At 46.1% G+C, this 13,216-nt stretch overlaps 1 protein-coding gene across 1 annotated transcript; it reads left to right on the top strand.

The window, feature by feature from the left end:
* The first annotated feature begins 2,812 nt into the window (after positions 1-2,812).
* ccdc22 (coiled-coil domain containing 22) lies at positions 2,813-12,609 on the top strand. The gene is made up of 16 exons (XM_070840254.1): positions 2,813-3,162; positions 3,290-3,467; positions 4,099-4,231; positions 5,072-5,178; positions 5,845-5,929; positions 6,159-6,328; positions 7,089-7,304; positions 7,948-8,118; positions 8,328-8,447; positions 8,544-8,660; positions 8,742-8,843; positions 8,979-9,086; positions 9,210-9,305; positions 10,287-10,346; positions 10,435-10,509; positions 11,905-12,609. The coding sequence occupies exons 1-16, from the start codon at positions 3,113-3,115 to the stop codon at positions 12,016-12,018; spliced, it is 1,902 nt and encodes a 633-aa protein (XP_070696355.1). The 5' UTR covers positions 2,813-3,112; the 3' UTR covers positions 12,019-12,609.
* Positions 12,610-13,216: the final 607 nt, after the last annotated feature.

The following is a 13,216-nucleotide window of genomic DNA, read 5'->3' as shown; positions in this document are numbered from 1 at the left end:
CTCCTGATCTTCTTCTGCTTTGGTTGAACGGGCTTCCCAGCGGCGTCAGCGCCATCTAGTGGTCACAGGCCCGCTTAACACGGCCTCAGTGGGGTCAGAGCTCAGACCCAGTGCTGTTCACCTCAGTGTACTCAGTGTGTGAAGAGTTAACACAGTCCTGTGAGTGGTACATTATTGTGCTGCTGGATTATTAATGCTGGTGCATAAAAGTGTCAAGTCAATTCTAACACATTCACATTCAAAGGTTGTTCAGCACATTATGTAGCAGTAAAGCACTACTGCAGACTAACCAGAGAATGAAGTGACACTCATCTGTGTCTGATCTATCTAATCCGAGCTGCTCTGTCCATGTTTGTGTCGTCAGAACGACACAAACATGGATGACTCGGAATCGTCAGTGAGTGAATTTGTAGCACAGTGAAAAGCATGTCAGAGCTGCACGGTGGGGGATGAGGTGGTTATCATGTGGTAAAGGGTTTGTAAGGGTTAAATACAGCCTGAGTAAATTACCCCTTTATTAACTGTTGTCAAGATCCAAAACCACTTTCCATAAAGCAAGCAGCAGCATCAATCTGCCATCGTTTTCAGAGCAGGTTTTCTGATAACAGTGTGCACTCTCTGTGTTCACGTTCTCAGACCACACAAAGCTCCTCCAGAGCCACTGACGGTGTCGCTCCCTGACGTCGGGACTCGTAAACTGAATTTGTGGATTGTTGACTTCCCGTCTAAAACCTGCTGCCGGTCTGTGGCACTCAGTGCAGTACTAAAGATTACATATTCCTTCATTAGTCCCACGATGGGGAAGTAAAAAAAATGTGCACAGCAAATAGATATATACACATATATACATATACAGTATATACAGAAAAAATATAGTGGGCAAGTGGGAGATATTACAAGGTACTGCACATTGTGAGGTGAGGTAAAGAGATGAATAACTATACTGCACAGCTGGTGAACATTATAGTTCCAGATGTGGTGCAGTGTGGTCTACTGGGAGCAGTGCTGGTTGTCTGACAGCTGCCAGAAGGAAGAACCAGCCCTCCAGTCTGTCACTGTGTCCTTCATGGGGGTGGTTCTGTCTCATGGGTGACAGCTCTGCCATCCTCCTCCTCTCTCCCACCACCTCCACTGGGTCGAGGGGGGGCAACCAGGACAGAGCTGTCCTTCTTGATGAGCTTGTCCAGTCTCCTCCTGTCTGATGCCACAACAGAGTCTGCTCTGTCCTTTCCTATGAAGTGCATTTGAGCTGCCAGTCCAGTCCAGCTTTCCAACTGTTTAGGTAAACACCTCGCTACTTATAAGATGTCACCATCTCCATGTCTGTTCCCTGGATGCAGTAGAGATGGGATTTATGGCTCTTTGAAGGGAGCCGGATCTTGAGGAGCCGTTCCTTTCAAAGAGCCGTTCAAACGACTGACTCGTTGTCATATTTACTTATTTATTTATTAGAAGTCAACCATGGGTAACTTGTTTTCATCAAGGAAACAATCACTGGTAGCAGTTGTAAAATAAGATTTGATTCAGAATAATTCAAATTTATACATATCTATTCTGAAATATTGATTAGAATTTCATTTGGCCTGTGTTTTCAGTGTAATCATTCCAACATGCTTTGACAATGAGATCACTATTTTGAATTTTCCCTTCACCTAAAAAACTTTGTGGCACAATAAAACTACGCAGGCTGCATACAGGAAAAAAAAAAAATACAGAAAAAATATGAAAATAATAAATAAGTATATATATATATATATATATTTATAAATAATATACATAAAACTAGAATAGAAATTAGGACATGATACAAATGTGAATGCATAATTGTACTAAACTACCTGGTGTGTGTTCACCTGAACTACTTTACAAACAGGAACCCAGCTCCTTGACTCGAATCCACATCCGAACAATGGAAACAATAACAAATAACTTTTCTTCGGTCGTTAATATCTCCTGCTCCCTGAATGTGAATCTCTTCAGTCCAGTCGGGCAGCGCTCACTAATATCTCCTCCCCTGATGCTGCGCATCTGTAGCTGCGTTCACGTGAATGCAGCGTGCTGTGGACGACTCAAACTCGATGTCATTAGTCGTTCAGGTGAAGGCAGTGTGGACAGCTCAGACTCGTGGGGCACACAGGTGACACATAAACGCAGCGCAGGCAATTTGCATATAAGAACGGCTCGCAACTGCGAATCGGTTCGCATCGTTCACTTAAAAGAGCCATTCAAAGACTCGACTCGTTCGCGAACGTCACATCTCTAGGATGCAGTGTTGGGGGGGGCAGGGGACTCGAGGGCTCTCTCTACATCCAGTGGGACTATTCTTTCCAATCTATAACTCTTCATTTTTCAGAACTGGTGTGGTCCAGATTTTACCCCCCCCCCCCCCCCCCCCCCCCATGGTGGGGGGCACCTGGCACCTACTGCTCCTGGCCCTTCAAACTGCGGCCGCCTTATCTCGCGAGGTTATCATTGCCAGCGCGTGCATGACGTCAGCGCAAGTCGGAATCCAGTCAGACGTCAATCTGACCGCCAGGCATGCTGCGGGGATCGAGTCTGCGCGTGCCTGGATCACCTGGAACGAGCCAAATCATAAACAGCGTCGCAGCGCCGCGCCAAGATCACACGTATTTCTAATCTGTGCACATAGTCCGACCAAACGTATATCCTGTCACCCAGCATCTTTCCGGTCATGAGACTTGTTTGGTGGATGCTGGGAAATGTATTTCCAAGGTTGCCCATTTCTCATTCATTCTCGACGACACGAAGTCAAAATAAAACTTCATGTCCCAGAAGCACCGCTGCTCCGTTCCCGTGCTAGTTCATTTCCACACTGAACCAGACACACAAATGTCAGATTTGTCGCCTTTGTTGCAGATAGTCCGGCTCAGGGCTTAGAAAACACTCCATTCAGTGTATCAGAGGCTTTTCTGCTGCGGGGGGCTTCGCTAATTAAACATCAGCCAGGAGCGGTTCTGAAGTTAACCAGCGGAAGATGGAAGCTAGTTTCCCAGCCTGCCTTCACCCATGGGGAGCCTGCAGTAGGTCCACCTGATAAGTAGCTCTGCCCCCCCTGTCAGTTAGCCAGTGTAGTCTCAGAGAAATACCAGCGATGGAAGAAGTTGACAAAATTTTGGTTCACACTCTCAAACAAGTGGGCACGTAAGTACCATCTTAGCTGACCTGGGATCAGTCTGGTGGTCGCTGTCAGTCAGAAACACTGCTGTGATGAATCATGCTGATCCTGGTCAGGAGACAGACCCTGACACTGTGTCTCTGTGGCCCTCAGGGAGGTGAGCGAGGACATTGACGGTGTCAGACAGTTCAGCAGTGAGCTGATCGTGGAGGCGGTGGTCAGATGTCTGCGGGTGATCGATCCGGGCCTGGGCAGCGCACTGCCCACCTCCCTCCCTCCAGGCATGTCTGCCCGCTTCAGAGTGGGCATGAGCCTGGCCCAGGCCTGTCAGGTAAGACCTCTCTGAGTCTCTCTGGTCAGTGAATGTGAACATTAAAGCAGCCTCCCTGCATGTGACTGGACAGGACACATGCTTTAATGTCCAACATGTGGCCAACAGTGTGCACAGACTCCTGCAAGCAGACTAAAACAAAGCCAGCGGACATTATGGCATGAATTGGCCTACGGAGGAAAACTTCCAGAGAAGGCCAGGCCAGGGAAATGTGGAGGAAAACTCACCAGACTGTTGTGCAGTTTTCAGTCACATCTCTTGGTCTGCCCATTACCTGGAATATGATCTATTGTAAATGACAACTGAGCAAATTACATCCACAGAGGAAGACCATAAAATGCAGTTGCAAGCCTTGTAAAAAGCTAGTAAGTGGACCTTGAGTTAGAATAGTTATAACAGCTATACCACAGACCTCCCATGGAGTCTTCTCTTTTACTTTTTGAATGAATTGGAACAAGGACATGTTCACTACTGTTTCCATACGTCAGTTTAGAAATCAGAGACCCGAGCACACCAGGTTCAACAGGAACACTTTTCAAAGACATCTGAGGGTAAAAGGCAGATGTGTCTGGTTGATTGAAGCACTGCCTGTGGTTTCATGGTAGTGTTCCTTCTATGTGTTGGTTTCCAGGACGTCGGTTATAAAGGAGATATCGGCTACCAGACGTTTCTGTACAGCAACGAGCCGGAGATCCGCTCCCTGCTCATGTTCCTGGTGGAGAAGCTGCCCAGAGAGAGTGCCCAGGCCTCAGACCAGCCAACAGGTACAGAGAACACCAGTCTCTGTATGTCATTCACATAGGGTCATATCGCCTGGAGTGTTGGACATGTATTGTCACATCGCTACGTCTGCCTTTACTGGTGTCCTAACATAAGCTGCTACAGTCCTGGGTTGTAGCTGTTCTCTCATCATCACTTAGCTTGAGTCACAGAAATCAAAAATAACTTCAGGTATACTCAATAGTGTTTTGGCATATTGTTTTACAACTTAACTGTATTTCTGAAGACATATTCTAAACCTGAAGTAGAATCCCACCTGACTCGAACAGAGGAAGCACCAAGACAAGTGAGCAGCTTTTGTACCACCAGAACATGGCTTCCAATCCTAGTGCGCAAAACATAGGCAGAGTACGTTTTATACAGGCGGGATATGAAACTTTAAGGGATGTGGGCTTAAGAATATCATTATCAAACATGCTGCTGTGTGTTTCTATCAGTTCCCCGAGGAAACACAGCACATAGGTAATCATCAATGGACATTCTTCAAAGACTGAGAGGCACATACAGGGCCCAGAGCGAGCATAATCCTACTGCTGTGGTTCTTCAGTAAGAAAAGATGCCACAAGCTGTTCAGTCTGGACAGTTTTGCAGGATCTTCTCAGAGCTGTCGCACTATTTCAGTCACATTTTAGTCCCTGTGTTAGATGATAGAGCAGCTTAATGTTAGTGATCAGTCAGTCACATCAGCAGTCAAACTCTAGCTCAGAAAACATTTGCTGTGGGTTTTAAAGAACCATGTACCATAGCAGGAACACGGCAAGAGATTTTGTTACTTTGCACCATATGTTTGATGAGTGATCTTAAGCTGTCTTTTCTTCCTGCAGGTAAATCGATGGTCCTCCAAAGGGCCATCGCTGCTGCAATCAAAGCCCAGCTGGCTGTGCCCTGGCTGCCTCCAAACTGCAGACTGCCGCTGCACAGTGAAGCACAAGTAAACTCCCTAAGACTGCAGTTTGATGTCTGAAAAAAAAGCTTTAATACATGGGGATGGCTCAAGTTGATCACTTCTGTGTATTTACTCAGTGAGGTTGTGTTCAAGTGACCCATGCTTTTCTGTAAACACAGGCCTGCAGGCAATGATGTGGCAGTGAATGAGCGCCAGCACGCTTCTGGCAGAGACACATTAGTTTACATCAGTTTTAACGGTTCAACCTTTGAACTGAATCATCAGTACTAAAGAACTGTTAGAACATATCTGCGTCTTAGAGGAAACATCCACAGCATCAACAGCTGAGGCTCGTTTACATGGCAGCACTAAAAGTTATGCCGTAGCATCTGAAGGACTTCTGACTCGTGTCACTGCAGGGTTACTGTTGGCTAAGTGTTAATGCAGCTGCTTTATATAAGAACACTCCAAGGCACATTTATTTGTAAAACACCTTTCAGTCACAAGGCAATTCAAAGTGCTTTACAGGGACATAAAACACAATAGAACCATTAAATTGCATGTAAATAATCGACTCTGTGGCCAGATAATCAGCAGGAAATGTCTTAATTTGGAGAGGGGACGTTCCTACTCGTAGTCAGATGGTTGTGTCTTGACCGTGACTTTCATCACCAGTTGTTTCTGACTAGTTCAACCTTTTTTCCTTTTTAGATTCAAGGAACGTTGCACAGTTTCCATGCCCAGCCTCTTAGCTCACCACACTGCACTAAGGATCCAGGAGAGAAGCAGCTGAAAGGTAGGCCTCCTCCTGGAATGATGATCATATCGTCAGTTCAGATCACTTTGTGGAATTTAATATGATAGTAACTTCAGTCAATGTAAAATAAGCTTCAAAGGTTTGATTTCAGAATGTTTTCTTGTGGAGGGAAGTGTGATCAGTGTGTAAAGGAAAATATGTGTGTGTGTGTGTGTGTGTGTGTGTGTGTGTGTGTGTGTGTGTGTGTGTGTGTGTGCTGCGATTTCAGAGACGAAGGACTATGAGCGAGACATTCTTCCTCCTGTGACTGTCCAGCCTTCCCACCATGCCTCTGTGGTGGCGTCCTTACTGGAGAAGCACACGGCTGAGCTGAGCGCTGCTCAGGAATGGGACAACGAGTGGAACAGTCAGGGACTCCTGTCCCGCCTCACACCTCAGGCAAAGCCCTCACTCGCCATACCTCCCTCCCCCTGTCAGACAGCCTACCTGTTACTCCTCTGTTCTGACCTCATGAACATGTTGTAGTGTTGATGGTGGAATTACATGGTACATCCTGTATAATCATTTGCACAGTAGCATCAGAGTGTCCTCACTCTGCTGTTAGTGTTACGTTGGCTAATGAAGGTTTCTAGCTGTTGTCCCATAGAAAACATCCATGTGAAGGACATTTGTACTCTGTTGGACTGTTCTAAATAAAATGTCTTTGTTTTAGTTGTTGCTGGTGATCATTGGATCAACGCAATGTCAGTGTTGTATTCTGGCTGCTGATTGGTTAGGGAGGATGTCCTTCCCTGGAGCGTCATTTAATGGCCAATAGCCACTGACATAAATTAAGTGCATTAGATGGCTAAGTCACTGGAGGGGTTTGTCCTCCTGCCCCCTCAGAGATCTGGTGGCAGCTGCTGAGAGCTTCCTCTTTCTGTCAGTGTTCCTTTAGCTCTGGACCTGTGAACTCTGCTTCCAAAAGTATCTCTGGGAACATTCAGTGCCTTTGCTGTCTTTTTGTATCCTGTCCCTGTGTTTGTACACCGCTGTGAACAAACCCCCCCAGCCAGTCCGGGTATTTGATGAACTAATGAGGCCCTTGGTGGCTCCGGTGTGCTGGGACTGGCTCCAGCCCCCCATGACCTCTGAGGGTAACTGGTGTAGATAACTCTGATCTTGTTCTTGTTGCTGATTAATATTTTCTACTGAACAGGAGTATCACCTCAAGAAACTGACCCGGCTACGGAAACGCATTGAGGAGCAGCTGCGCTCCACTGCACTGCCCTCTTCTGAAAGTGCCTTTGGGGGCCCTTGCTCCACCTCTGACCTGTCTGAGCTACTGCAGGCCTTCAGGGGCTCTGCCCCCCCTGACCACATCCTGACCAAGGGCACCCACTTCACCCACACTCAGAAGTTCACCTTCGCTCAGGTGAGGGCCACTCCGAGCACAGAGCAAGCACAGCATGGTTTAAAACACCAGACGTTTGATACTATCTCTGTCTGTGTTTGTGTGTCTGTGTCTGTGTCTGTATGTGTGTGTCTGTGTCTGTCTGTGTGTGTCTGTGTCTGTGTGTGTCTGTCTGTGTCTGTGTGTGTCTGTCTGTGTCTGTATGTGTGTGTGTCTGTGTCTGTGTGTGTGTGTCTGTGTGTCTGTGTCTGTATGTGTGTGTCTGTGTGTGTCTGTCTTGTGTCTGTGTCTGTGTCTGTGTGTGTCTGTCTGTCTGTGTGTGTGTCTGTGTGTCTGTGTGTGTCTGTCTGTGTGTCTGTCTGTGTGTGTCTGTCTGTATGTGTCTGTGTGTGTCTGTCTGTATGTGTCTGTGTGTGTCTGTATGTGTGTGTGTCTGTGTGTGTCTGTCTGTGTGTGTCTGTCTGTGTGTGTCTGTGTGTGTCTGTCTGTGTGTGTCTGTCTGTGTCTGTCTGTGTGTGTCTGTGTGTGTCTGTGTGTGTCTGTGTGTCTGTGTCTGTGTCTGTGTGTGTCTGTGTGTGTCTGTGTGTGTCTGTGTGTGTCTGTGTGTGTCTGTGTGTGTCTGTGTGTGTCTGTGTGTGTCTGTGTGTCTGTGTGTCCCCTCTAGGAGGGGGCAGCAGTACCCAGCTCCATCCCCACAGGGCACCAGTCAGAGGTCGACATCCAGCTGCGGCAGCAGGAGGAACTTATTTCTCTCCAGCAACAGTTCCAGCACCTCTGCAGTGATGTCCACCAGCTACTAGCAGACACGAAGCACATGAGTGTCACTAATACACAGGTCACACACACACACACACACACACACACACACACACACACACACACACACACACACACACACTTCAGCTCCACCTAATGGACTATTGATGTAGCCTAGACATAACTTACGTTTGGTGAGCTAATGGCCCGACTACTTTCACACAGTTTAGAATTGGACGCATGGTTATTGTTCCCCATGTGTGATGTGATGTGTGTGTGTGTGTGTAGGTGTTGGATGAGTTGAAGCAAAGGGAGCTGGGAAACTCTGAAAAAGAGGAGAAGATGCAGGTGAAGAAGAAAACAATCGATCTTTTGCCAGATGCAGACAACAACCTGCTAAAGCTTCAGGTAGGCTTAGTGAGGTGGTACCTGCTGGCTGGACACGTGTTGTTAAACACAGCAGTGCACTCATGTGGAAGTGGAAACGTGTGTTTCCTCCTCCAGGCTCTGGTGGAGGCCAGTGCCAAGCGGGTGGTGAACCTGGCCTCTCAGTGGGAGAAACACCGCGTTCCGCTCATCGACGAGCACCGAAGGCTCAAAGAAATCTGCAGCAACCAGGATGTGAGTGGTTCCTTCCAACAGGTTTGTCACCTCATTTGTCGAAGTAAAGCACACGTGGTCATTTGTCTCTGTCCTCCTCAGCTGGAGTCCTCCAGAAAGCTGTCTGAAATCAAGTCTCTGCATGACAAAATCCGTGTGTCTACGGAGGAGGCCAAGAAGAAGGAAGAAATGTACAAGCAGCTGGTAATGGACTGAATTAGCATTTCTGTTGAGAGCTAGCAAAGATCTTTAAGTAGATCTTTATTAGCTCAGGTGCTCTTCTGGCTGAATGTACAAACTGTATGTTTGAGCTGTCGCGTTCATTCTCCTCCAATGTAGGTGACAGAATTAGAAAATCTCCCTCAAGACGCCTCTCGGTCAGCGTACACTCAGAGGATTCTAGAGATCGTCAGCAACATCAAGAAACAGAAGGAGGAGATTACAAAGGTACCCGTGACATGCAAGCAAAGGCTCAGCTAGTTCTAATAGATCCACTTTAGAAATAGAAGAGGAATCTGTTCATGTCTGCTGTGACCTCCCTCACCATCGCTGTGCTCACGTTGCTTGCAGATTCTGTCAGACACTAAGGAGCTGCAAAAAGAGATCAACAACCTGACGGGGAAACTGGACAGGACCTTTGCTGTGACTGATGAGCTGGTCTTCAAGGTAGCAGAGGGGTTTTTTTATCTGTGCTAACCACGATCTTTTCCTAAATCTAACCAAGTAGTTTTGGTGCCTAAACCTAATCAATTTCAAAACTGATAATAGCAAAAGAAAACTGACATCTATCCACCACAGGCACGTTAATCTGAGGAGGAATTTGACTGCGTGACTGGACGGGTGCAAATAGAAGCTACTTTTTAAAAAAAAATTTTATCAGCACTCGTGTTACATTTGGTTTTAGTTGTTGGGCTAATTAAAGAGAGTGACTTCTCTTCTCACAGCTTAAGTGCTGAAACGACAGGTAGGTGAAGACTTCTGTTGTCTCATTTGTTGGGAAACGAGGATGCCAGATGAATATTTATTTTGCCATGGCCGCATAACCAGCGCCAATTCGAAGGAATTCATTGAAACATCCGTCTTTCCTCCTGCAGCTCTCCCCTCTTCATCCTAAGCTCCTTGTTCCTCCTCCTAGTTAGCAGAAGGTTAAACTATTAGCGACAGTCAGCACATCGTCATCACCTGCTCTCCTGGTAAATCAAGCTAATAGACCTCTTCGTCACTGACATGTGCAGGGACGTGCTCATAGAAATGCTCTCTGATCTCTGATTGGCCACAGGTTCCCAGAAACAGAGCAGATCTCCTAAAGCCTGAGAAACGAGCCAGCGCGAGGTGCAGTAGTCTAGTTACACCAAAAATAACCAGCCTACCCCAGCTTTAAGCAGTGCCCCTGAATATCATCCCATCTCTTGCCTGCTGCTGTGACAAGCAGCCCTGAACCCTGCTTAGCCCATCACCATGTAAATCAAAGTAGAGGTTCTGCTTCATCCTCATGGGGAACGCTGTTGTTCAGTTCATCACACGACGGGGTGGAATTCTTTTCAGGACCCGTCTAGATGCTCTTAACGTGGATGACTGAATCGATCTCATGTCTGTCTGCTTTTGGACAAACAAACTGCTCATGTATTGGATTTCTATCGTTTGTAGGACGCCAAGAAAGACGAATCCGTTCGCAAGTCCTACAAGTACCTGGCTGCCCTGCATGAGGTATGTCCTCGTGTCTGTCTGAATTTCTTCCATTTCATCCTGTTGGATAAAGTGTAACCTCTGTCTCACGGGCTGCATCCTTCCACAGAACTGTAACCAGCTGATCCAGACCATCGAGGACACTGGTACGATCCTTAGAGAGATCCGGGATCTGGAGGAGCAGGTAGGACCTACAGTCAATGATCTTTGCTGCATAATCAAATCACGACCTTCATATTTCTGTGGAACACTCAGACGTGTCAGATGAGATGATCAATGTCACTTCCACCTGTGTGTCCAGCACAGAGAGCGCTTTGGTCAGACTAGCTCAGCAGAGACTGGGGGCACAGTTCCATTTCACTGTCCATCACGTATGTTTAATATAAAAAGGCAGCGTTATTTAGTTAGTTTTCTTTTTTTATTGTTGTTAAGTTGTTTCAGAACAAACAGAGCCTACAGCATAGTGATAGAACTCAACAATCTCAGGCTTTATATTTTTTTACGTTTAGTTCCTAGAACATGTCAGTCTTTCCATATAACAAACCTCTTCAATGATGTCCACACTGCTTATTGTATTTTTCCACATCAGGTCACCTAAAAACAGCATAACTTGAGTAATTCATACTAGTATCTGTATACTAGATATCCAAAATGTTTTTAGTGATGGAGTTTTCCTTGAACACATTCCTACTTCAACTGACAGACTGTGGACACAACATCCCTCCATGTTTAGTATTTTTCCATCATGTACATATTACATCTAGTATGACACCTACATACCAAAGGTCGTATTTATGCAGCATGATAATGTTCTTTGACATTTTAAAGTTAAAGGGTCGGATGCTTAATTCTCGGCTTTGAGATATTTCTACTGAATTTCTCTTAACCTTCTGCCAGCAAGCAGACCCTAGAACCTGTGATGGAAACAATGCTCAGAACAGGAACCTTTCTAGGAACTTAGAAATGAGAAAAGACCGATGCAACGGTACATGATGACTATAGCTTCTGTCACCAGTGTCAGCACTACAGAAACCCTGGTCCATTCTTAAGTCGACCTTTCTTGCTTGGTGTAAATCATGTTTTTAATTCTTTAATTTGACACATCAGGGCAACTTGCTTAACAACAGTGAGATTTAATGGAGGACGTATTGATTCACTTCTGACAGCGTGGACACAAACGGGCCAGGGGCTTTAAGCAGGCGCTTAATACGTGCAGGAAAACGAAGTTAGGAGCTTCAACCCGTCTTGTTTGTGACCACAATGCCTTCGTGACGTTAGCAGCGTTTACCGTCCTGTGTTATCTGCAAACTATCTGCTCTAACTTTAGCTAGCGTTAGCTACATAAACATGAGGTGGACTGAGCCGCTGCCTTTGGTAAGGTTAGCAGAAGGCCCAGCTATTTGCTGAGAGGTTGTTAAGGACTTTTTGCCCAATGACAAAAAAAGAAAGTGCCTCCCCCAGCTTTAGGTGTGATAGCCAACACCTGCACTTCCCCAAAATCTAAGTAAGTACTAAGTGTTTTAAATGAAGTAGTACCTGTTGGGAGTTAAAGTGCACATCCTGTCTGTGACGTCCACAGATCGAGACAGAAAACGGTAACAAAACTGTGGCTAACCTGGAGAGGATTCTGGATGACTACAAGGCCATCCGACAGGAGAACTCTGCACTCGCTGCCAAAGTCCGAGAAGGCTGACGGGGGCCCCGGTCTGCTCCGCTCCGCTCCGCCTGCTGAGACCGAAGGTGTGGTCAAAACCTGCCACCTGTCGTCCTGCCGGACCTGAATGGGACTAAAGCGGCACTCCAGTTCTACCGCTAAAGATACTGCTGTTTATTACACCTGCTTTTCTTTCTAAAGACGGCTGATTTTTGTACCGCGGACTAACCCGGCATTTTAAATGCACAACCTGTGGAGGGATAAAGACGACGCTTTCTGTGGCTGGATTTGTTCTCGGAAGGCCCGTGCACTGATCTGATTGCGTAGCCAAGTGAAACACGACACTGGACAGCAGAGGGTACTTTCAAATGTAAACTCAATCATATCGAAGTATGAAATGGTTTCATAACATCTCTTTAATACAGGACTTATTTCACCGTTTGCAGACAGTAGCTCCTTCGTTGTCTTGATTCTAGATGAACTGAATATGTTGAGAAAATGGTATTTGAATGTTGTCCAGCACCATCAGCAAAGTAATGTTGTATATATGGTACCAGCTTAAATAAAGATGCCTTACAAACTTGAAAAGCATGATAATTTTGGTCATGAGGGGTGGACCTACTGTCATATACATCTGCTAGTGAGAGAGCTAAAACAATACTTCTATGCCCCCACACGAGACGGCCATGGCCTGAAACATTATCAGTCTGTCAGGTCCATTCTTGTGAGCAAGATATCTCAGGAAACTCTTCAAATCTGGCAGAAGGATTTCCTGATCAAGGTCACTGTGATCTCACAAAACCCGTTTTTTGGTCATTCTTCAACAATTTAACACAAATTAGAAGAATTAAAGTAATTACATTTTATATCCCAAGGGTCAAATTCATTGTGACATCACAATCTCCTGCAACACTTTTCTGGCCATTGTGTAATGTCGTAACTCAGGAACAGAAAAAGGTTAAAGGAGACTGGAACCATATTCCACATTTGGTCAGATACTGAAAAGGTGACACCTCATCTTGGCTCTGGACAGAAATGGACTGTAATTCTAGGTACAGTAGAATTACTAGTTTTGGGAACATGTCGGGAGGTTGCGGACATGTTCAAAGCCTTCACTGTGGCTGTTACGAGGTGTCAGAAGGTTGATGTGAAGAACCTGCGTGTCCCCTCACAGACGAGGAATAATCAATCTTTGGAAACAGACACAGCGGTCCGGCAATTTAGCTCGTAGTTTCAA

Source organism: Pempheris klunzingeri, chromosome 11 (assembly GCF_042242105.1).
Source record: "Pempheris klunzingeri isolate RE-2024b chromosome 11, fPemKlu1.hap1, whole genome shotgun sequence".
Lineage (NCBI taxonomy): Eukaryota > Metazoa > Chordata > Actinopteri > Acropomatiformes > Pempheridae > Pempheris > Pempheris klunzingeri.
This window is presented reverse-complemented; position numbering and strand designations above follow the sequence as displayed.

Excerpts from the sequence above, each read along its gene's own strand:
- ccdc22 (XM_070840254.1), top strand. The coding sequence starts at position 3,113 with ATGGAAGAAGTTGACAAAATTTTGGTTCACACTCTCAAACAAGTGGGC. Across the intron at positions 3,468-4,098 it reads GCCTGGCCCAGGCCTGTCAG|GACGTCGGTTATAAAGGAGA; the intron begins GTAAGACCTCTC and ends GTTGGTTTCCAG. Across the intron at positions 9,306-10,286 it reads CTGATGAGCTGGTCTTCAAG|GACGCCAAGAAAGACGAATC; the intron begins GTAGCAGAGGGG and ends TATCGTTTGTAG.